Genomic DNA, 25,138 nt, shown 5'->3' on the forward strand with positions numbered 1-25,138 from the left:
ACTGTAGCTAGGCTATCTCCGTCCAGATAAGGGCACAGTTGGTATATCAGCCTGAGCTGATAATAGGTGCTCTTTGCCACTGAGTTCACCTGTGTCTCAAGTGACAGTTCTGGATCCAGGAGCACCCCCAAACTACAGACCCGATCCTTCAGGGGGAGTGCAACCCTGTCCAGGACAGGGAAAACATCACCTCTCTGCATTCCTAGAGCCAGCAAGTAATATGGGCCCATAAATACATTAAATTTCTTGTAGCTCATGTTCAGTTATCAAGCAGTGGTGTCTGATGCTAAAGAAAATGTTAAAATTGACCGTCTCCACCCATGCTGGATGTGTGGGAATAAGTGTTGCTGCTAAATATATTCATTGCTAGCTCTCTTGTGGCATTAAGCATCATGTATTTAGGGGAGAAGTGCTAGCTGTATTTAAGGAAGCCACTGGCTGTTCCTTATATTTAGACCTTTTAGTAACGTCAATGGGGTATGCTAAGGATGCAGTTAAAAAATAACTGAAATTAGTCTGATCCCTTCAGAAAACCCACCCCTTGCATGAAGCCTTTGGCTAGACACCTTTTATGTTGCTTTGTAAAAAAAAACAACCCAAAAAACAGGTGCATGACTGGTCCTTTGTAAATAATAAGAGAAATAATGTTTGGGTGCTCATGGCTAGAATCATTTCCTGATAAGTGAAAGAGGATTGAATCGCCAGGAGAGACAGGTCAGGAGAACAGTAGCAACAATTAAACTAACCTTCCATGGTAAGGAGGAAATTTTATGTTGGGTGGTTTTCCTTTATCAGGTATTGGAATATCAAGTATGGGCAGCATGTTCATGGAGATACCTTATTGTTGTGATTTCCCCATTTTTGTTAAATTCTTTAAAATATGTATTTTTTAGAATTCATTGCATATAATCTGTGTTTTATACCTCAGATCAAGCTTGAGCTCTCCCAAGAAGCAGGCTTGCCCAGGAGGTGCCTGTAGTGAGTTTGGTTCTGGAAGAGTGGCAATGAGTCAGTTGTTGAACTGACACAGCGTCCTATATGCTGTTCGTAAATATATAGAGGCCTGCACAGTATAACACTACGGGCAGCTTTCAGTAGGCCTCTTGCATGAGATAATTGGTACCCAGCAAGTGCAGCCACAGAGTGATCTCATCCTCTGAGATGAGGGTGTTGTTCTCCTCTCCAGTAAGAAGTGAAAGAGAAGCCCCCTTTTTCTGAGGAGGGAGTGATTTCCTCATGGCAGGCTGTGGAATTGAGAAGAGACGCCTGTAAAATCCAGCAGGCAGTTCTTCTCTTTGGTCTTGCTCCAGGGGGAAACGTGCACAGCCAGCTGGGAGGAATCTGTTGGTGGGGCGATGTCTCGCGTAGGGATCTCTCTTGCACAGCCAGCTGTGATGAAGGCCAGCTGCTGTCAGCTCAAGGGACCTGAGAGCGCTCTTTGCATCACCTGTGTGTAATCAATAAACTGTTAATCTGACACACCTGTGACTCCGGCAGTCCTTGAATCTGGTTTGACTGGGACCTGACAGAAACAGGTCCCCAGAATCAATACAATGTCTTTTGCCTTTGTGGGAGATCCCTCTGCCAGCAGGTGGGGTCACTGACCTGAGGGGGCAGCTTTCTGGCTTAATCTGGCTACCCCGAGGGTCCTTGCATGGGTGGGGCTACAGCCCTCCCCTCCGCAACCTCCCCTACTGAATCGCTTCAAGCCCTGTTTATAAAGTTACATCTCCCTTCTTCTCCGTAGCTCTAGCGCTACAAAACTTTGAACTTTCTGAACGGATCAAGTTCGCCAGTGTGGGTGGAGGTTGTGCCTACATCCTGGCAGGTGTGAGACCACAGTGCTTAAAATTAGGCTTTTAATTGCTTGTAATGAAACTGTGTTGGGCTAGCTGAGGAGATCAGCAGATATTTTTGTGAAGCTAATTTAGTGCATCTGACATTTCCTTGGACAGATTGCTGCTAACACACAGCAGGGGCTGTGCTAGTCGAGTGAGCCAAGAGGCTGCGATGCCTGAGAGCAGAAGGGAACTTCAGCCTCTGGTGGTGGCCCAAGGGCCCCTGCTTCTCTTTGTCTTTCCACTTCTGCTGCCCAGGCGTCGGTCGGCTTGAGCAACTGATGGGCTTGGCCAACTGGATGCTCTTCTGGCGTGTCTCCCCTTTGCCCCACCGTGCCTGGATCATGTGCCCCAGCTCTCTCTCAGCTGAGGTGCCTGGAAGTGGTGCGCTGCTGACGTTCCATGGTGCGAGGTGACGTGGCTGGTCCCCCTGCAGCTTGTTGCCTTCCAGGGGGTGGGCAGATGGCCATGTGGGCCTTCCCACCAGAAATGGAAGAGCCCCGGTGTCTGAAGGTTGATGCTGCTTCGGAAGAAAGGGAGGAGGCTCCTCTTTTGCAAGGCTTGCTTGGAGCTTTACAGGGCTTTATTTTCAACTCAGTTTTGTTAAGGCGGAAACATCTCAGGCTTGCCACAGCAACGGGACCTGAAAGTGATGATCTCTGGTCCCTTGTGCAGAAGCCAGGCAGGTTTCAAGAGGGTGCCGTGCTCCCAAGCCCCTCTACTGGTACGAGACAATAAAGATGTCCGCTGTGCAATCCACAAAGATTTATTCAACAAGCAAACATCTCTTCTCACCTGAAAGGTGTGTGAATGCAAGGAGCTCTGCTCTAAGCTTCATGTGACTCAAGAAGCTCCGCAGTTGCCTTCCAACTCAACCACGACTCTTTCCAACGGACACTCTGCGTCTTTCTTGAGGAGCCTCTTGCAAGCCGCTACCCTAAGAGGCCGCCTCCCACCTCCTCTCAACTCCGCCCTCTTGACCCTGCAGCAGACTCTGGGATCTGTCAACTCCAGTATCCCCTCATCCCCCCACTGAGTTCCTAAGAGCGGGTGGGGTGGGGTGGATGGACTCTGGGCCATCTGCATTCCTGCAGTTAAGCTGCTCTGAAGATTCATCCTTGACCCCTGAAGAGTCTTGGAGAATCTCCTTCCACCCACCCCCACCCCATCTTGGCTGGTAAATTTCTAGTCCTTCTTCTTCTTTGGATTCTGATTGACACACCCTTCCCCCACTTTAGGGAGAACAGTACTGGTTCGTCTCTATTCGGCCCTGGTTAGGCCTCATCTAGAGTATTGCGTCCAGTTCTGGGCTCCAAAAATTCAAGAAGGATGCAGACAAGCTGGAGCGTGTTCAGAGGAGGGCAACCAGGATGATCAGGGGTCTGGAAACAAAGCCCTATGAAGAGAGACTGAAAGAACTGAGCGTGTTTAGCCTGGAGAAGAGAAGATTGAGGGGAGACATGAGAGCACTCTTTAAAGACTTAAAAGGTTGTCACACAGAGGAGGGCCAGGATCTCTTCTCGATCCTCCCAGAGTGCATGACACGGAATAATGGGCTCAAGTTACAGGAAGCCAGATTCCAGCTGGACATCAGGAAAAACTTCCTGACTGTTAGAGCAGTATGACAATGGAATCAGTTACCTAGGGAGGTTGTGGGCCCTCCCACACTAGAGGCCTTCAAGAGGCAGCTGGACAACCCTCTGTCAGGGATGCTTTAGGGTGGATTCCTGCATTGAGCAGGGGGTTGGACTCCATGGCCTTGTGGGCCCCTTCCAACTCTGCTATTCTATGATTCTATGATCCTGACAGAGGGATAAACATGGAACAACCTTCGCAGGCAGAGAGACAAGAGATAGGAATAGATGCAGGACAAGGATGTGGCCAGCATTTTCCAAGTTGCAAGCCCCAGGCGTCGCCCTGCTTCTCCCCGCCCCAGCCTAGGCGTCCCGTGAGACCGGCCGCCTCAGTATGTTTGCAGAAGAGCAGCTGCTGGTCCTCGCCCTCCCTCCCCCTCTGCCTCCATCTGCTGATTCTGCCTCCTGCTGCTGCTCCCTTTCGCCGGCCACCTCCTGCACTTTCCTTGTTTTGGGAACTTATGATCAGAAACCTCTCTGAGGGCATTTGCAAGTTGAGTGGTATAAAACACCAAAAACACCAAACGCTCTCCTGACCTGTCAGTGCTGTGTCTCACCTGGGAGGGGTAAAGATGCCCCGGGAAAGAGAGGGTGAACACACTGACCTCTCTGCTCTGCTCTGACATTTCCCTCTGGGTGTCTCCATATCTGTGCTCTCCCCCCCCCCCATCCAGGGATACTCCACAGCACACCTGGCGAAACGTGTGTGACAGCCTTGACAGTGGCCTGAAAGGGGACCGTCTTGGCCCGGAGGTATTTCTGCCCCTCAAGATGGCATTTTCCAAAACCCAAACAAGGCAAAGCCTTTGCTTTGCCACTCAGAAACACATATGTGAGCTGCTGAGAAATATCACTGGTCCCTGCACAGGAAAGTCCCTGCAGCAAAACCAGTGAACCTTGTCTTTTCAATGAATGTGCCATCGCTTCTCATTTGCAAATGATAAACAACTCTTCCTGATCGATCATAGAATAGTAGAGTTGGAAGTGGCCTATAAGGCCGTCGAGTCCAACCCCCCCTGTTCAGTGCAGGAATCGATCGATCGATCAAAGGCTCCTTTTTGAGATACTGATTTGACAAAGATGATTGGATGGAACGACCATTTCAATGCTAGAGTTCTACGTCTTGGATTTTCCACATGTTTCTTCAGTGTGACTGTTGTTTGTGGGGCTCATTTAACAAAATATATCTTCCTCGTTTCTGTTCAGTGAGGAGGACAAATAGCTTGAGCAACGCCTGCTGGTATTTGTGCCCTTCCTATCCATTTATATTTCTGTAAGTCAGAATGGCACTTAATGGCTTTATGAAATCAACCCGGGGTACCATTTTGGGCACCAAAACCCGACTGGCATAGCCTCTCTCAACTGGCTTTTGATGTGCCAGTAGATTACGTATCAATTATTCCTGAGATGTAGCTGTGTTTCCCTAAGAATTTAGGATTGCATTTTTTGTGGGGAGGCTTTCAATTGTGTCGGACTTGGGTTATGAGGTGTGTCATCCCTACGCTTGACCTTTCTGCTTTGGAACTCTGGCTTGCCTGATAACCTGCATCTTGCCTTGGCTGATGGCCATGCTCCCTCATGCTACTGTGTATGCGCAGGTGTATCGTATTGTGAGAATATGCACAAAAACCCCAAACCCACACACCCTCGTAATGGGGACTGGGGTGTTGTCAGCCACTGTGAGGAACAGAGACAGGACCCCGAAAAGCTGGGGCTGAGCTCCTCACTGGAGTGGCCTGGTGGCTCTGAAGCGGTCCATAGATCACTTACTGGGAAAGAGGAGCTGAAAGAAAGTGGGAACATCGCATTTTCCCATAAGGGAGGGCTCCGATGCTCAGGATCTTCTTGTCCAAATGCCCGGGGCTACAGCCTGGACCGTGTCCCAAAGCGGGGACAGAACGGAGCCCTCTGAAGAGGGGGGGGGGCAATTCCACACTTGTTTTCAGATCTGTTATTCATTAAATCTTTCCTGGTTTTTACTGCTACCTTTTCTCTATGATTCTGTCATGGAATGCTTTATTTTTAACTTGAATGCCTGAAGAAAGGTACTTATCAGATACCCACAAATGTTTAAAACAAAGATTTATATTTGTTTGTTTGTTTGTGGCATTTGTCCTATTAAACAAGATGGGCTTCCGCCAGGGTTGTTATAGTAACTGCAGAGATTTCCTTAACAAGAGGAGGGGGGAGAGAACACGGCCCATTCATCTCCCCACCCCCACCCCCACCCTCAATCGGAGGATCACAATGTCCCATGTAGACTGGTTGTAAAGAAGAACTCGTGGTAGGTCATTCCAGTGTCAAGACACACCCTAAAAGCAAGCACACACAGTTCCTGGAATATTAAGCAGGCTGTTTTTTGAAACTGGGTCATTTTCCTTCGCTCCTTGGTTACCATTTACTCGCTTGGTGCTCCATGGACATGAAAAGCACCAGAAGGATGGTGATCCTTAGAACGGGGATGTTTTTTTGCTTTTCTCCTGGAGAGCCTGGATCACCCTGTCACGTTCTCTCACTTCATTTTTGTTGTTGCTGTTAAACCGTTATGTGCCTTTTATTTCTTCCTTTTTTCTTGTATGTTGCATTTGATTTGAAAAGAAGGGAAACATTCTCGTTTTCATGGTGGTGAAGGAAAGCGCCAGCATAATTTTAGCTTAGTCCATTCCTTTCTCCTTGCCAAAGTAAAACCCAGCTTTTCTGCTCCTCCTTTTCCCGGAAGCACACCATGCAACTGCAGATAATCCCAGCTGAATGGGACGTATTCCCTCGTAGGCCCCTTCCGGCTCTGCTATTCTATGATTCTATGATCCCTTGGGAACAAGGCCCTGTGAGCCCCCAGAGGGCCTCAAAGGCTCCCTCCTAGATGGCCCCAAGTTTTTGGTAGGAGGGGCTTGTGCACCAACCATAGGCATGTCTGCACAAGCCCCTCCTGGGCGTCTTTAAGAAGCATCCCAGCATTTTCTTTGGGCTGGATGATGTACTCAGAACCGAAGTACCCAATGCAGTACAGTGCAATGCAGCCCTAGGTTGAGGTTTTTGATATTGAGTAATGGTTTAATATTGATACCCATTATTTATATATTTTATTTATTGAAACCACTTATACCCCAACTTTTCATTGTGTGCAGAAATGCCCAAGGCTGCTTGCAGTCAATAGAATAAAAAACAAAATTGATAAAGTCAAACTAAACCAAGAAGTATGGGATATAGCCATTAATAATAAATTGACATGTAATATTAAGTGGAGAAAAGGCGTAACTAAAATAAATGAGTTTGAAGGAATCTGGAAACAGTTCCTAATATTTGTGTTTACTAAGGGAAGTGGGAAACCGCCAGCAGAGGAAACGATTAGATTTTGGACTCAGGAATGATCCCGAGGTGGGGGGTGCACTTTTATGTTAAGAATGATTATGTTGTAGTATGATAATGTATAGGTAATAGTTATTCAACATATATGTACTCAACATTTATTCAATATGTATGTAGCAGTTGTTTAATGTTTTTCTTTTGTTATTATTATTATTATTGTAATGTTTTATGTATGTTTATATAGTGTAGAAAACAAATAAAAACTATATAAAAAAAAAAGTCAAACTAAACCAGCAGAGAACAATAGTTTGGGAGATAACATTCCGAACTCAGCCAGGTCCATTGACGTGTTGAAACAGAATAGTTTTTGTATGGAATTGATATTGCCGTCAGAGCGGGGGCCAAGTGGGTCTCCTGGAGCAGGGCGTTCTGCAGCCTGGGCACTTCGGGAGGCCCTGTCTCATGTACTTCTGATGGCGGTGGGATGCAGGAAAGACCTCCTGAACAACTTCAGTAGGTGGCAGGTTTATGCAAAAGGAGGCAACCCTTCAGGCAACCCTTCATCAGGAATTCTGTTCCTAAACAAATATCACAAACAATAGTTTAATTGGGCTGGCATTGAGTGTGGGGCGTGGTAATAAAAATGACTATTTTATTTATTTATTTATTTATTTATTTATTTATTTATTTATTTATATTTCTATGCCTCCCAATAGCTGAAGCTCTCTGGGAAGTTCACATTTTGCTCTTGTCCCCGTCCCACTGGCATTAAATAATTTCTAATAGGGAAGCAAACCTTAAATCAGTTAAATTGGCATGTAATAAATAAACAGCAAAAATGTAGCCACGGCGGGTGCAGAAATTGACGCGTTCCTTGCTGTGAAGGCTCGGTAAAGGCACTTGCTAACGCCTCCCTTTTAATAGTGCTTTATAAACTGGATCTGATTCTGGTGAGATTGGATTTTCTTTCTTCTGGCATAGGTCTGTAATAGGGGGTACTCTTTTAAATCAGTGGAAAAGAAAGTTTAGAGACAGCCTGTTCTTCTCAAAACAAGTTGTCTTTGAAGGGATGAAATGGAAGAAAGCGATGCCCATGCGATTCACTGGACCTTCTGAAGGAGCAAGCTGGGTGGCCCTGATTGTAAGAGGAACCTGAAGGGCTTTTGTGGGGGTCCGGCAGAGGCAGAGGCCAAAACCTGTGGAGCCAACTGGCTTGATTACCTGGCTGCGCATTCCCTCAAAGCCTCTCGCAAACTCTGAGAAGATCGCAAATATCCTTTTTTTCCTTGGCAGATTTTTTTTTGGGGACATTTAACTGAAAACACAGGAATGAACAAATATTGGTATTCTGTGTCTGGAATTGTTTTGTTTGCAATCCATTGCTGTGAGCTGCCTCGGGCGCTGGATGAGGCAGGCTGCCTATAAATATTTTAAAGAAATGTGATGAATTCTTTCCCTGTTGCTTCTGTCGAATTTGAGAGGGACAACTTTGAAGATTGGGCTAGATGAGGGAGAGGGGAAAGTTGCCTGTGGTACGATTGCGTTCTCTGCCCCCTGGCAGGATTGATACAGGCGTATGCTCAGGTAGCTTTGCATGATCGATACCGATTTGGTTCATTTATTTTACATCCTGACAAATACCTGACTGCTTGGAGCTGGGTGGCCCTCCTTGAGGGAGGCGTTTGGGAAACGTGTGGCTGAGGTCTGCCACGGGATCTGGGTCACGGAGTGGCTTCTGCAACGGGAACTCCTTGCTTCCTGCCGCCTTTCCCCAGAGGACTTGGGCTTCTTTCGCAGTCGGACCGGCCCTCTGTTTATGTGGGTGCACGGCAGGCATTCCCCCTATTTAGCCCCCCTGCTTACAGAGGACATCATGCCACTGAGGCTGCTGAAGCCACAACCCTCCGGTGGGAAACACCTAATTTTAAAACTCAACCATCTGACCATATGATCTTGGGACAGCTGGTGCCTTTCCGTATTTTCTTGGTGCCTGCACTGTTTCCCCCCTTACGGAAGCGCCCTTTGCTAACGTCACTGCTGTTTGTTGTCTGTTTGCAGAGTCACCTTAAAGAAGTTGTGCAGTTGCTGGAGGACTATAAACATGGGACTCTACCCCCAGGAGTCACCAACAAAGAGGTAATCTGAGTGAATGAACTATTCTTCAGACTTCACGGAGGCCTAAGACCCTCCAGACCCACTGCTGTAGTCTGCATTCTGCAGGCATGTCCATAGAGCTGTACGTGTGAGGGTCAGATGCTCCTCAGATACGCTCCAGTGTGCCTCTGAACCCCACATTCTGCTCTGTGGTCCCAAAAGGTCCCCACCTCCAACAGACAGAGAGGTGGTTGCCCACCATGGTGCTAGTGCAGCAGCCCCAGGTCACCTCATTTCAGGAGCTCCGGTGGATGGGGATTCCCTGCCTTTCTGTGATTGCAGAGAGAGAGACTGAGACTTCGTAAGCTTCCACTGTGTAAAAACCCCAAATGCTGCAACGAATGGGCTCTCAAAGATTCTCCTCTTTGAATACTGCCCCTGAAGACTCACTGTAGAGTCTCTAAGTGTTTGCTGCAATCACTGAACATTTTCTCTTTGATATTCAACGATGCTGGGCTCCAATGTTTGATATTTTAGACATTCTATTTGACGTTATTCGATAGCTGACATGGAATGGTATTTGATGTTGTGGTAGTGTTTGACAGCTCATGAGATTTCACGCTTGGCAGCTGCCAGAATCAAAGCTATCCAAAGATGCCAAGAAGTCTAAAGCACTTGAGTTTCGAATTCTCGGTAAAGATTTCAGATTCAAAATTTGAATGGCAAATTGAAAATTCTAACAGTTTTAAGTCACTGACAGGTTTTGTTTCAGTTCTAACCTGTTCTCCTGCAATGGCCAGCCTCCGAAGCATGCAAGTGGGGCGTGACGCCTTGTCCCCAGGATCTGGTAAAAAGAAGGAGGAACCTGGAGGCTCCATTTGTAGCTCTCATGGCTAATAGCCTTGGTAGGCTTCTCCTCCATCAGTCTGCATAATCCCCTTTAAAACTGGTGGGCCTTCCAACCTCTTGCGACAGGGAGCTGCATCACTGTGCACAGGCATGTGAGCCGTCTTGGCCCAGACGGAGCCTCACAAATGGAGTTAGCCATCTGGGCGCTGCTTTCAGAGTTGTGAGTTCGAGCCTTCTGCTGTCTCTTGCCCCCTGACTCCAGCTCTGCTTAGCCAGTGTTGCATTGTCTGGATTTTCACCCAGGCACAATCTGCAGGTGAGCCTTCTCAACCTGGGGCCCTCCTGATGTGTTGGACTACAAATCCCATCATCTACAACCAGCATAACCCTATGGACTGGGGATGGTGTGCACCGTAATCCAACGGGTGCCAGGTTTGGGAAGGCTGCTCTAGACTATGTGATACTCTCTGCAATATCCAGGCGCAGGGCGGGTGGGGTGCAGGGTTGGCCCTGTGCCCATTTTTTAAAAGACCCAACTTTTCCAAGTGACTACGTGCCTGAGCCAGGATTTGAGCTTGGGGTTCTTGGGATGCATTATCCACCGGAAATGCCCACCAAAGCATAGACCTCTCCGAGAAAAGTCTGGCTCTTCTCTATCAGAGGCTCAGGGCCAATGTTTGACCCCGCTCTCCCAGCCTCAGCAGTTAAGGGCTCTTGACTACCATGCAAGAGAGGCCTCATTCTGGCAACTGGTCAACTGGATTGGAAAACTGATATAGCCAGCAGTCTGCCCCCCAAAGGCATAGTGCCCTCCTAGCCAGACGTCTGTTGAATCGGTCTTTGGGTTAGAGCAGTCTTGCTCTTGCTTGGCCTGGCTTCCTCCTTTACGAATGTCAGAATGGACCACTTCGTTTCCAGAGTGATAGGAACAAGGGAGAATTTGGGTGGGAAACCCAAACTTCGTCCTTGGGATGCAAGTGGGAGTTACAAAACCTCAATGCTGTGTTCAGGAAGTTTCAGAAAGAATTGCCAGGAATGGCACCGGGTCGTGGTTGTGAACCAGGAGGCTGTGAGAGTGGGCGCATTGCCAGCAGGTGAACTGAGAAGAGGCCTGTCCCTGGCACGTGTCGGATGCCCGGAGCGGCTGGTGTTTGGGGAAGGACTGATCGCAGGACAGTTTTATCAGTAGCTGGCACTGAATGACTGCTGTGTCCTGGGGGCGGGGGGGTCACTTTTTTTTAGTTGCATCTTTTCTGTATGCTGAAGCGGGTGTCCTGTTCCTGAGTAGCTGGCCTCTCGAGATGGCTGTGATTTTTCTCTTTCATGGGTGAAAGCCAGTTCCAAAATGAAGGGAGAACAATGTCTCAACCCCCTGCTCAATGCAGGAATCCACCCTAAAGCATCCCTGACGCATGCTTGTCCAGCTGCCTCTTGAAGGCCTCTAGTGTGGGAGAGCCCACAACCTCCCTAGGTAACTGATTCCATTGTCGTACTGCTCTAACAGTCAGGAAGTTTTTCCTGATGTCCAGCTGGAATCTGGCTTCCTTTAACTTGAGCCCATTCTTCTGTGTCCTGCACTCTGGGAGGATCGAGAAGAGATCCTGGCCCTCCTCTGTGTGACAACCTTTGAAGTATTTGAAGAGTGCTATCAGGTCTCCCCTCAATCTTCTCTTCTCCAGGCTAAACATGCCCAGTACTTTCAGTCTCTCTTCTTAGGACTTTGTTTCCAAAATCTAATGGGCTTAGATTTTGGTTGACCATTAGGAGAAATTTCATAATGGTAAGCGCAGTTTGACAACGGAGCCAATTACTGAGAGGGGTGGGTGGGCTCTTTCTGTAGGTCTTCAAGAAGAGGCTGGATGCTCATCTGATGTAGGGGAAGCTGTACAGCATCACAAAAATACGGCCTTCCCTCTTCACCTCCTTGATTGAAACGCTGGTTCAGACTCTGATCTTCTCCCTCATTGACTTCTGCAACCTTCTGCTTCAGCCCTCTTATCTCTGTCCAGAATTCTGCCCACCCAACCATTTGCTTCTCTCATTGCTCAGACTATGTGACGCCCTTCTTCTCATCCTTGCACTGGTTTCATTTCTGCTCGCATATTTAGCAGACGCTTCGGTGCCTCCTCGTTTTATTTATTTATTTATTTATTTATTTATTTATTTATTTCATTTCTATACTGCTCAACAGCCGAAGCTCTCTGGGCGGTTCACAAAAATTAAAACCATATGATACAGCATAACATAAAATATGGAAGCTTGAAACCACAACATAAAAGTACAATCAGAATTAAATCAAGCAGCAGTGCACAGATTTAAAATACAGATTTAATGTGGTGAACTGCTGAGATGTTTTATTATATTCAGCGGTATATAAACGTGACAAATAAATGTTACAAATAAATAAATATGTTTGTTTTTTTAAAAAAAAGCAGAGCTAAAAGACTAGGATGGTAAAATGCTAAAATACTGGGAAAATAAAAAGGTCTTTACCTGGTGCTGGAAAGAGTACAACATAGGTGCCAGGCGAACCTCTCTGGGGAGCTCATTCCACAGCCGGGGTGCCACAGCAGAGAAGGCCCTGCTCCTTCTGGTTGCCACCTGCCTCGCCTCCTTTGGCAGGGGCTCACGGAAAAGGACCCCTGAGGATGACCTTAGGGTCCGAGGCGTTCCTTCAGATAACCTGGCCCCAAGGTGTTTAGGGCGTTGAATGTTAATACCAGCACCTTGAATTGGGCCCAGACCTGGACAGGCAGCCAGGGAAGCTGTAAGAGTCCTGGCATGATGTGGACTCATTGGGCAGTCGTCCCCTCTTGTGGCCTTGGTGTCTCAGTCTGTCCCTGTCCTTCTCTTTGCCACTTCCACCACCTTCCTCGCCCCCTTGAAAGTCTCTTGCTCCCTCAAAAAGCTCTGCCCTCCCCCCTGCTGCCCCGTGTGCTGGGGGCTGCCCCCTATGCAACGGCAGGAGGACCCCCTCTCTTCTCCTTCAGCTCCCCCTTAACTCCTGCCTTTCCCCTGAAGCCTCTGGAGTAACTCCTTGGCTCTCATTCCTTTGCTGGTACTCTGTGTAACAGAACAGAACACATCACTCTTTCCTCTTGGCCTCTGTTGCCTCCTCCTGTGTTAAATTTTAGAGCATAAGCCCCATGAGACAGGGATTGGGGCCTCCTCGTTCTGCAAAGCTCTATGCACAAAGTGACGCTGGTGCTGGTGGTGACGACGACGATGAACTGCCAATGGAACATTAAAACTTTAGAGAAGGTGGGCTATTCAGTGAGGACACAGAGGCAGCTGTGACAAATCTGCCACAATCATTTCTACAGCCGTCGTTGCTACCAGAACAGATGACCAGAAGGGTGAAAAGAGGTGGTTCGTGTCACGAAGCGCATGCAAAGAGCTGCTGTTACGTGTCCTGGGTTCTTTGGATTGTGAAGTACAGATGCTCGGTTCAGTTTGTTCCCATCTCGGCAGTTCGGATGGCTGTCTCCTCTGTGCTTAAACGCCAGATGATGAGACCAGGTGGGAGGACGGCACTTCTGAGGCCTCCATTGCTGGCTTTTCAGGTTCTGCTGGCAGGGCACATCGACCGCTCTGCCCCGGACTGCCTGGAGCTGGCCTTCTGAACCAAACTTTCACACAGCAGTACGGGGATATGGAAAAGCCCCGCTAGACCAGAGCCAAGCTCCATCTAGCCCTGTACTCTGGACTAGCCAGTAGCCAGCCAGATCCCCCTGCTCCACAGCCCACCTCTGAGAAGCTCACAAGCAGGGCGTGGAAGGGAGGCCATCCTGTTCTCTTGCCCCCAACGTTAGATCATTTCTTCTCTAAAACTTTTGATTTGGGTAGGGCTGTGAAGCTCAGGTAGTGGAACCCTCTTTTCAGGCACTCTGAAAAATCTAGAGCAGAGGTGGGCAACCCTCCCGCCCTCCAGATGTTTTCAACTACATCATCATCATCATCATCATCATCATTAAAAATATTTCTTGGCCACCTTTCAGGGCAGAAGCAAAGTACAACAATAAAACACATAAAACTGATAAAATGGTAAGATGGTAAAAACACAGTAAAACAGTAAGAACACAATAAAAACAGCAGTAAAACCCAACAACAAAACTAGCAATAAGAACAGAATCCCTGACCGTTGGCCATGCTGATGGGACTTGCAATCCAAAACACCTGGAGGGAGGCAGGTTGTCTTCCCCTGACCTAGGTAGCGGTGCGTTGCTGGCCTCTGCTCTGGCCGGAGATGCCCCCAGTTCTCTTAGTAGATGGTGCCCAAACACCGAATGGTCTACTGGATCATTCATGAGGGCCCTCAATCCTCCTGGATGAATAAGTCTGCCATGTGGGACTTTTGGTGGCCGGAGCCGTATGGAAAGTTTTCTTTGCTGCGGGTTGGAGTTGCCGAAACGCGCGCCAAGCGAAGCAGTGCTTCAAGGCTGTCGCTGGTTTCTCGGTGGAGTCCAAGATGCAGGCTTTAATTTCACGGCCTTATCTGATTGGCCTGCGTGTGGCTTCCTTTCCGCGTGAAATACCTCTGGCTGAGAGCAGCCAAAGTGCCCAGACGGGAGCAGCTGTGATAGAGAGGAACAGAGGCTGGCTGCCCTAGGCCTCCTGTGTGGGTTCTCTGGGATTCGGTAGCAATTCCCCATGTTCTAAGAAGCCTCCTGAGGTGAGATGCTGCAGGGGGAGCTCTGGGTCCTCCTGCCTGGGGCCTTCCTGAAGGCCTCTGCTGGCGATGGGTCTGATCCAGCAGGACCTTTCTTACTGCCCTCCTTGCTTCCAAGCTGTTGCCGAGGGCCGGAATATACTCGGCAGCAGCCCTTTGCACGGGCAAGTTGTGGCCTGAAGCCGTAGCGCAGGCTCTGCAGCGGGCCTGCAGATCTGTCATTTCCCTTGACTGCAGAAATGAGTATAAAAACGCGGCACGCTTCCCTGCAGTTGGAGCAGCAGCCCGGCTGCAAGCCACGAGTGTCCAGCGAACAGCTTGCTCGGGAAGAGGTGTTACCCAATTCCTCCGCTGAAGACTGCTAATCAGCGTTCGTCCTTGTGTTCTGCTAATGACGGTAACAGGCTGTCAGTGGCCATCGCCAAGGTTTTCCAACGCTGTGTGGGACGTCTCTGGGAGGATGATGTCAGCAGTGCCAGCTCTGTCTTTATGGCTGCGGGGGCCGTTCCAGGGCTCTTCTGCTCAGTTCCAGTTTTCTGTGATCTTTGCGGCTTTGCAAAGTATGTGCAAAAGTGATCTATTGTGTTGGTGGGCCAAGAAGGAGGCCACTGAGCAAGAAGTTTGAAGACTGGGTCTAGTGGGGGTAGCAGCAAAGCCACCGTGCCCCCCCCTTTTTTTAAATCCTGCACTTCTCATCAGGTTGCAGTGAGCAGCTTCTCCTTGCTGCTGAATCACATGGAACCAATCCCAAGCAACGACTTGCACAGTACCGTCGGCATGTGGCCCTTGGGTGCCTCATCCAGCTGTGCCCCCAAAGCTAATGAGTGCGAGTTTGCCCCCTGCGGGTGTCAGGAGCTGGGTGCTCTCTCCAGAGGCCAGCACCGCAGTGCCCTGTGGGCTCCATAAGAAGAATTAGAAGAGGAAGCGCCATCTCGATTTGGGACCCTCGGCCCAAATGGACCGGTTCATCTCAGTTCAAGACCAGTTTCACGGGTTTAGTGAGGTTAAGGTGTGTGGGAAAGGCATGTGGAAGAAACGTGCTCCTGGCTCAGGAACCTACTTTGGCCCTCGGCAGAGTGGGGCCAGATGGCGGGTGAGCCCACGCTGCCATGATCACACGAGGAGGCTTCTTTGGAAGAGGAAAGAATGGATTTCACCCAGGAGCTGGAGACCAGATTGCCTCCTTGGAAGCTCTGGGGTGGGCGTTGGGGGGGTGGGGGTAGACACAACAGAGGCACTACGGGGCGTCCCCCTAGGGCAGCAGTGAAGAACCTGTGGCCCTTCAGGCGTAGTTGGGACTACAGCCCCCATTGTCCCTGGCCACGTGATCTAAAATATGAAAGGAATTAAAACAGCTACAGAGTAAAACCAAGATAAAATCAACAGCAGTGACAGGATCTAAAAAGAACACTTTTAAAGCTAAAAGTTTAAAAAGCCTGGGGAAGTAAAAAAGGGTTTCACCTGGTGCTGAAAAGGCCACAATAGAGGTGCCAGGTGGGTCTTTCTTTGGGTAAGGTGCCACCACTGAAAAGTCTCTTTTCCTAGGCGGTGCTCTCCTCACCTCATTTGGCGGGGGGCACCTAGAGAAGGTTCTCAGAAGATGACCTTAGGGTCTGGATGGGTATATACAGGAAAAGGTACTCCTTCAAGTAGCCTGGCCCCAAGCCATTTAAGGCTTTTAAGGATAAATCCCAGCATTTTCAGTTGTGCCCAGAAGTGGAGTGGCGGCCAGTGTGGATGGCAGAACAGTGGCATAATACGGTCCTCTTGGCCAGTCCCAGTAAGTAGCCTGGCTGCCCTGTTTTGGAGTACCTGCAGTTTCTGGACGGTTGGCATGCGTGACACACTGCAATCATCCTAAGAGGAGAGTTACTACTAGAGCATGATAGTGGATGTAATGTTTTGTAAACCTCCCAGAGAGCTTCGGCTGTGGGGCAGTATAGACATGTAATCAATAATAATAGATGAGGATGAGGATGTGGATGAAGAAGAGCCCGGGCCTATTGTGGTTCACGTGATCTGCTCCTCGCCTCAGCATCCTGGTACTGAAGTATCACTCCGTAAGCTGCTTCTCTCACCTTTTCATTTTTTTCAATTATTGTTCACACCGGCACCCGTGGAAGAGCTAAACGGAAATCTTCACCCATTTACACGCGTGCCTTCCCCAGTGAAATGGGACGACCTTCGGCGTGAGAGGGAATTAACGGCTTGTCCGCCCGCCCCTCCCTGGGGAGACGCGCCTTCTCCGCTCCCGTCCAATCTCCTTCCGCCGCGCCAGCTGCGCCTTCGCCCCCCCTCTGTCTTTCCAAATGCAGCCTTGGCAGCCCTCTGCTTTGAAACTGTTTCATTTCTTTCCTTGCCGAAGTGCAAAGAGACCTGCCATCCTAATGGGCGTGTATTTATTACCGGGCGCTGCCTGCAATCAGGTTAGCAGCAGGAAGGGCCCCTCCTGCCGGCCGAGGCACAGCGGAGGAGAAGGTCTGCACCGGCAGCCAAGCAGCGTCCCTTTGGAGGCAATAATGGGCTTTTTTTACACTGTTGATGAAGAGCGAAGAGGACGATTTGCAGTAAACGGCCCTTTTCATTTCCCCGGCCTCTTGCCTAAGTATGACTAAGCCCTGCACAACAACGGACGGGCCACGGGCCACGTGGGGCCGGAGAAGCCCTTTTACAGCCCTCGTAGGGATTCCCTTCACCCACCCGCCCCAAATGCAGCCCAGGAGCCCCAGTTTCTCACGAGGGGGCTGAAGGAGATGGTCAGGGCAGAGCCTTTTTTCGGAGGGGCCACACAGCATGCTTAGCACCCGGGTAGCTCCAGCAGCTGCCCCGTTGCTGTGTCCTCGTCCACGGGATCATGCAAAGTCACATTCCTACACGTGGAAAGAGGAATGCGGGGCCACAGAAGCCTTTGCCGGGAGAGTGGCCCACGGCCAACAGACCTGCGTGCACTGGGCATCAACAAAGTGGGGAAACAGGTACTTCTAAAGTGGGGAGGGGAGTGATCTCCAGCAGCCATTCGAACCTGAAAGTGCAGACTTCGTTTTTCCAGACTTTATTCTTGACACATGCATGTATGACACACACAGAAGAGAAACGCAGCTTGGATAGTGCACCCGTATGCTGGTTAGTCCTGATGGAGAGTTAGAGAAAAGATGGAGATTGGGGACGTAAATGTTAAGGAGTGGAAGGAGACCCTGTGGAAGGGGCAAGGCAGCTATGCGGCCGGGGAAGCTGGGGGGCTGATGGAAATGGGGTGGGGGTGGCGCCGCGGAAGTGCGATGGGTCGATGTAAAGGAGGAAAGGAAAGGAAAGGAAACTGAGTAGATGAGGTTGCAGCGACTTGGCTTCAGAGTCAAGGGAATCCTAAAATCTCTTCACTGGCTGCCAATTAGTTTCTGGGCAAAGTATAAAGTGTTGGTTATCACCTTTAAAGCCCTACATGGTTTGGGTCCAGGCTGCCTGCGGGATCGCCTTCTCCCGTACAATCCGCCCCACACACTCAGGTCCTCTGGGAAGAATCTACTTCAGTCAGCAAAGACTAGGCTGACAACCATAACCCAGAGGACCTTCTCTTCTGCTGCTCCCAGACTGTGGAATGGCCTGCCGGAGGAGACTCGTTGGCTTGACAGTCTTTTGACATTCAAGAAAGCTATCAAGACTCATCTCTTCCAGCAGGCCTATCCAGTAGAATTTTAGGATACTTTTAGGATGCTTTTAGGATGTTTTTAAACAGCGTATACCATGTTTTTAATCAGTATTTTATGTATTTTATGCTTCTTGTTCTCCGCCTCGATCCAATCATAGAGGTGGGTAAGAAATAAATGATGATGATGATGTTTTCTGTCTGGGTGTCCAGAGCCTTTGAGGTTTGCTGCAGCCGAATCAGAAGACACGCTCTGAACAGTGAATTGCTGGCTCAGATCCTCCTCTAGAGCAGAGACGGGGAAAGCGTGCTTATATGGGGAAGTCTAGGACCCAGGGAGGCAGAATGACATGCTGCTTTCACTGGAACTACAAGTCCCAGAGTGCTTTAGCTCACTTATTATGCATTTAAAATATTTCTGACCTGCCTTTCAGGGCACGCTGCCCTCACAAAGAGGTTTACAGGATTATAAACCACTTGAACATACAGTTGCAGGCACGGGTCCTGCTTGGTGCATCTAGCCCAGCTGCGTTGACACTGACTCCAGGGTTTCAGGGGAGAGTTTTCCTGGCCCTACCTGCAGATGCCAGGGACAGAACCCGGCACCTTCTGCAGGCACAATCCCTGAGCTGTGGCCCCTCCTCCATCAGGAACCTTGGGAATGAGAGGATCCATCTGCTGTGGTAGTCCTAGGGGGCTTGCTGCGGGCAGGAGGGAGGGAGAGAGGGAAGACCCTGATGGGACGCCCTCCACGCCAGCATTTGCGGGAGCCTTTCTTCACTCCCTCGGCCACTGCCTGCTGGCCTCTCTTGAGCACAGCAACAGACAGGAGGAGGAAGGGACGGACACCTGGATCCTCCGGGACGTGGGCAGAACCTTCCCATGTGGGCTTCAGAGTGCAGAGAAAAACTGGCGCTCGTTCCCAGGAGCCCAAAACAGAGAGGGAAACCTTTTTTGGCCTGGGAGCTGGTCGGCCCACCCTTGGACCAATCTGGCGGGCCAGGTGATTGTTGCCACGGGGGCAGGGCCCCGGGCCTGAAGCGGCGCCCTCTCCCCTGATGTCATCCACCCCTCTCCTGCCCATTTCTCTTATCTCTGCAGAGAAAGAAAGAGGAGCTCCTCCAAGCGCCCCCCAAGTCTCTCTGTCTGCACAGAGAATGATAAAAGTGGGTGGGGAGGACTTCTGGGGTGGGGGAGGGCCGGATTGGGAACCTCCTTGAGCCGGATTTGGCTCATGGTTGGGAGGTTCCCCACTGCTGCTGGAGGGGGCCCTTATCCTTTTGTGAGTACAACGAAGATGCAGCGTGCCTCCCATTCTGGGTATAAATACAAATCATGCATCCTAAACCTAAGGCCACCACACACCGCCTAATTCAGGTTGGTTTGTCATGAAGTTGACCTTTGGTGTGTCCATCCCCCCCAGTGAAACCTGGGGTCCCGCTCACTGCTGTAGTTTGCTTTGAAATGCACGGGCCCGTGTTCCCACCTGTTCAGTAGAGAAGGGCAGGAGAGCCTTCCTCTCACCTGTTCCTAAAAGCTGGCCACTGATTTCCCCCCAACCAGCAGGTAGCAGAAGGAGGAGGCTCCTTTCTCAGCACAGCCCCCCCTCTTCTCTGTAGACCTCATTATCATTAGAAAGTGCCTCTTCTCACCTGCCCTGCCCTGCCCTGCCCCCCTGCTGCCTCCACGATGAGGTGAGAAGCCCCCCTTGGGAGGCGGCTTGGGGTCTGCCTCCCTTGAGTGACCCACGCCAGGCCTTGATGATTCCACGCTGCCCGACACTCCCTGTTTCTAACTTGCAATGGGGATTTTGCGAGGACTAATTAATTAACATTGGTTAGGTGTTATTTAAGTGCTATGAATTTTTATTATTATCTCGTCACTTCCAGAACTCGTCTCTGCAGTTGTTTCTGCTATTTTACATCTGTGCAACCCCCTTGGTTCTGGCATTGCTCTGCTGCATGTTACTTGGGTGTGATTTAGCGGAGCGTCAGGCCTTTGCCTGGCACTGCTGCAAGGTGGGCAGGCGCTGTGCAAGTTTTCCCACCCCAGCTTTTCAAGTCCTGATGTCTCTCAAGTCAGCCACACGCATCCAGTCGCGGCAAATTACTTGGTTACGTAGTTTAGGGTGCTAAAAAATGTCATGGAGGCCAGTTTAGGCTGCAGCCTTATACACACTTTTAGCTGTGAGTAAGGCCAGCTGAACTCTGTGGGGCTTGCCTCCGAGTAGACATGTACATTGTCAGAGGATGTTTGGAAGTGGCTGGTGTCCGAGAGCACAGTCGGCTGATCTTGAAGGGTGGATGGACAAGGGGATCTCTGAGGTTTGCAGGTAGGATGGTTCAAAAGCAGCCTCTCGAGTGCTAGGCCGTTGGTGATCTGCTGCCATCAGGGAGTCAAGGGACGCCGGGGCGATCCGATCGCTCCGGTCTGAACATGGCATATATGTCGAGATGCAGGTGCACTGAATTCTGCCCTGTCCTTGCTTGAAGCCTTGGCTTGGCTATTTGCATGGTAAAAACAGAGATGGACTGGGTGAGAGCTGGAAACCAGGGCCATTGGCTTGGGCTTCCTTGTTCATACGCTCAGGCTTTGCAGTCATGAGGGTTAGACCAGCCTTCCGAAACAGGCGCCCTCCAAGTTCCATGCTGGCTGGAACTATGGGAGTTGTGCTATAACGCAACTGGCTGGCTGGAAGGCTGTGCTTGACCCTAAGCAAACAGGCGTATTGCTTTTCTGGTAATGTACAAGGAAACATCTTTTTGTATTGCAGATATGGGGATATGGCGGAACCCAAAAATACGAGCGGCAGTATTGTCCGGTGCAGGCGTGGGTTGAGATGTCTGCTCAGCTCCCCTCTCAGAGGGCAGCTTTCTGCATGCCTTGTCTCAATGCTCTCCAGATGTGAAACGGCAGCGATTGTGGTGCCTTCCTTACAGGGTTGTAATAAAACAAACAAGAGCAGGTCTTGGAGACTCGTGTGGCACTTGGAGGCCTGCTCTTTCTAACAGTAGAAGGATAATGTGCAGGAGAGGACCAGTAGGGCGGATGGATGCCAGGACCACCCTCACCACCCCCAGCTGCATGCCTGGAAGCTTCTCCTTGAAGCCTCTGCTGAGGAAGGGCTGGGGAGAAGGCAGGGCCTCGTTGCCAGAGAAGCACCGGTAGCGTCTCCCCTCTTCCGCAGAGCCGCAAGAGAGACCGTGTGCTTCATCAGGGCCAGACCAGCAGCCTTGCCTGTTGCCTCCCTTGGGGCCCCAGGACGTGTCTTAGGAATCAAGAGGGCAATTAGCCCCTTCCTTGCCCAGCTGGGCTGAGTAGCAATTGCTGAACATCAGGTGGCCCAATTGCATGGACCTCACTTGGCTCTTGACGGCTCATTTGCAAGGCAGGAATACTGCCCCCCCCACCTACCCTCCACGGGGATATTATCTCTTGGGATGGGGCAGGATGTTCAGGCTGTGGCGAGGTGCTTGGCCTGCCCAGAGGCACGCTCTGGCTCTACCGTCGATGGGTTCAACGGCAGATGGAACGGCAGACCAGGGCTGTGGGTTGCGTGGCCTTTTCCTTTGACATCTCCACACGGAATGTGTATATGTTGCATGAGCATCAATTCTGGAAGCTTCTAACCTGGCTGATTAATTATGTCTTTTAATTATGAACCAAGCAAATTAATTATGTCTTTTGTATTTCTAGCTTTGGAGAGCACAAAAAATAAAACAGGTAACCCACTCTTTGCTTTTCCTTGAGACCACTGCTGCTGTGCTGCCTTCCCACAAGACTGGCGAGGAGGGCACAGGTCGCCGTCCTTCTCTTGGGTGGCCTTTGCTAGATTTGCATGTTGGGAGGTGGATGATGATGATGATGATGATGATGATGATGATGATGATGATGATTTACATTTATATACCACCACATAGCCGAAGCTCTCTGGGCGGTTTCTCCTCAGTCTGTCTATACACACCTAGAGTTCCACGTGGCTTCACCGCTGTACTGACCAGCCTGACGGGCACGGTGGAGCCGCTGCAGGCGCCGTGGCGCGGAGGAGAGTCCACGCCTTTGCTTTCAGCCATCTGTGCACACCGGGGGGGGGGGCACCTGAGCCATTCACAATTCCCCACAGCGGGTTCCCCTCTGTTGACGGTGAGGACACCCACTAATTTCATGGTGGGTGAAGCGGCTCTGAGCATTTTTCAGTAAACTGAGGCACGCACTCTTTCTTCCCAGTGCGTGAACCAGTTCCTTCTCAACTCATTTTGTTGCTTGGCTTTTGTGTGATGGTTTAATGTTTTTATTGTATTTTGCCTTGAATGCCTGGTAGGCAGAGGGTGCAGTTTTCGGAATCAAACAAATGAATTATATTGAATGAATATAATTTATCCTGAGTGTCAAGAACCTTTTAAGATTTGCCTCTAAATCTGGCCAGTGTGGGCCTCACCAGAGGAAGCTTCTGCCTTTCGAAGGCCCTGAACGCTGTATTTCTTTGTGGTAGTCTGGGGTCTGCTTCTCATATTTGAAGCTGGTGTGTTGGGTGCCTAATTTCTAAAATGAAAGTAGGGGTGGATGGTCCAAGCCTCCCTCGTGGTCCTCCTGTTTGGTCTTCCAGCCCTTTGGCTAGCAGTAGTAGCTTGCTGGTAAAGGAACAACATATTCTTGATATTGTTATTATTATTATTATTATTAGTAGTAGTAGTAGTAGTTATCATCTCAGCTATTCCAGGGCTAATGCCTGGCATTGAAACTGGTTGTGGGTAGGGGCTGGGGTGTGTGTGAGGAAGAGAGGCCCAGAGTGGGGGCTTTCCTGTCTTGAAAGTTTCTGTGCAAAAGGAAAACAAAACAATTCATACCCTAAGTAATACTGGATTCACCAACAAAACTTAACTTCATAGTTGCTTTTTTCAACTTTATTCCCATCAATAAAATCTGTTAAATTGTTATTCCTTGGTTGGTCTCTCATGGAATTCATATTTTAAGGTCTTGAACACCCACTCCGAAGTAAAGTATTCATGTGGCAGCACGAAATAAGTCCTTAAGGACCACTTTACGTCTGGGGGAAAAATCCTACCTGGCTCCAAGCCTCCTCCTGCCCTGTTTTGTTTAACATCTACCTGTGTAAATGAGGAGAACCCTCCGGTCTTGGGAGTGCCCCCTGTTGCCCTTTTTTCACTGTCTCTGATCTTTGTTTGTAGGCCATCATCCATCCGGACACTAACGAGACGATTTTCATGCCTTTCCGAATGTCAGGTATGGCCCATGTCAGGATGCTTATGGTCAAAGTTTTAAATCTTCTAAATTAAGTTAGCCTTTTGGCTTAGGGTCTGCCCCATTCTTTTCCCCACACCATAGATGTCTGCTCCGGTCATTCTTAAAAGCCTTCAACTGGCTTTATTGCAGAATTAGAGCTCTTTTTAGACTGGCAAAGGGATAGGGGTACCTAAGCAGGCCTCCTGTGGTTCTAAAAGCCGCTTGGAGGAGAAGGCAACAAAGCACCGGTTATCAGAGCCTAAAAGGGCCACGAGGGCAAGTGTCCCGTCCTTTCCTTATGGAGCTGCCTTGTGGTTCCCCTGGGAGTCCGGGGACAGGAGCTTCCCTTGGGTGTCGCCTTCCTTCCGTCATGGGCTGGTGCGATGTGTGCGTGGTCAGTCTCCGCTGACCTGATCCTGATTCTACCCCTTCTGCTCAGTTTTTAAGCTGACAGGTTTGCTAAAACAGGTTTTAATTCGGTCTGTGCTTTTTATTTTATTTTTTGTTATTATTTTAATATGTTTTAATTGATGTGTTTTTATATTTTAATTATAATTTTGCATTTTATCCGTATTTTTTGTAGACTGCCCGGAGTGCTATTTTTGGTGGAAATCTGGGATATCAATTTAATAAATAAATAAAGGGGGCAGAGAGTTAGAATTTCACCCAACACCCAGGGAAGGAGAAGGAACTTTGTCTTTTTCTTCTTCTCTGTAGCTGAGTTGCAACTTCATGGTTACAATAACTATAAAATGATTTTGGGGTGGGGGAGTAGCTCAGTATTAAAATGTGCTTTTCTTCCTCCTGTAGGTTACATCCCTTTTGGAACACCTATTGTAAGTATTTTGGTATCTCATCCCAACTCTGCTTGCTTCTAACAAGAAATGCATTGTTAGTATTTGCTCACAATTGTCCATGACCCCTGTTGGGTTTCTTTTCACCACTTGACACGGTGCTGTGCATGGCGAAGCCGGGAGATCTGGAGACCCACCTTTTGTTCAGTTCAGTGCAGGCCTTTGAGGATTGATCTCGAGGACAGAACCACTGGAGTGCCTCAAGTCACTCCCGCCCACCTCAAGGCACTTGCAGATTGACTGAGAATGACTGTCTGCATTCGCTCTTGTCTTGCAAGGCTCCACCTCACCCACCTCAGTTTTCGTTCCGCTGTTGCCCTAGTAGGGCTTCCTCCATCTGTATGCCTACCTGAAAGACTTTGAGAAGAGAAGGGGCTTTTGGAAGTCCAAGGGAAGCTTTTGCCTTGACTGAAGGCAATGATTGCGTTCAGACAGAGAGGGAACAGCCAACTCCACAGGCGGCTATTCAGGCAGTACTCCTCACAAGACATGCTGCCACAGCCCCGTTGAGCACTTGAGGCTTGTGTCGTGGACTAATAGTCGACGTGGCGCTTGACCATCAGGGCCCCCATCCGCCTCCCTACCCGCACTTCTACCTCAGTCCTCCCAGTGCTATCCCAGCAGCCACCGCAGCCCGAGATCCATGGCCAAACAGGGAACGACACCGCTCATACCCCATTGGCTCCTTCGCAGATGTGGGCGAACCTCCCGCTCTCCGACCGGTGCCGGCAACTTTAACGAAGTGGGCGCTTGGCAGGCAATGGGACGCCCCTTCCCCCTTCATGCCTCTCCCACACAGTTCGCCCACTTGCCCTTTGGATGCCCCAGCCCCTCTCCGCCCCTTGCTCTCTGCGCGCCATCTCAGCGATCTGCCCTGGCACCATGCCACCCTGCCGGTCAACCACCCCGATCTCTCCCTGCTCCGCCTCTTCCCCAAGCCCAGCAGAATGCCCGTTCAGATGGCGCACGTGGGCAAGCCAGCCTCGCGCAGCCTCCCTCCTCCT

General features: G+C 49.9%; 1 protein-coding gene across 2 annotated transcripts in view; it reads left to right on the forward strand.

Moving 5' to 3' along the window:
• The window catches only part of SFXN5 (sideroflexin 5), a 93,285-nt gene that overhangs the window by 13,374 nt on the left and 54,773 nt on the right, over nucleotides 1–25,138 (forward strand). Inside the window, exons 3-6 of one of the 2 annotated variants that reach the window (XM_063135851.1) lie at nucleotides 8,840–8,917; nucleotides 21,733–21,759; nucleotides 23,226–23,280; nucleotides 24,091–24,116. In XM_063135851.1, the coding sequence (XP_062991921.1) occupies nucleotides 8,840–8,917; nucleotides 21,733–21,759; nucleotides 23,226–23,280; nucleotides 24,091–24,116 (186 nt within the window). The remainder of the gene's footprint in view (nucleotides 1–8,839; nucleotides 8,918–21,732; nucleotides 21,760–23,225; nucleotides 23,281–24,090; nucleotides 24,117–25,138) is intronic. The other variant, XM_063135852.1, reaches the window with a different exon arrangement.

Source organism: Elgaria multicarinata, chromosome 10, assembly GCF_023053635.1.
Source record: "Elgaria multicarinata webbii isolate HBS135686 ecotype San Diego chromosome 10, rElgMul1.1.pri, whole genome shotgun sequence".
NCBI lineage: Eukaryota > Metazoa > Chordata > Lepidosauria > Squamata > Anguidae > Elgaria > Elgaria multicarinata.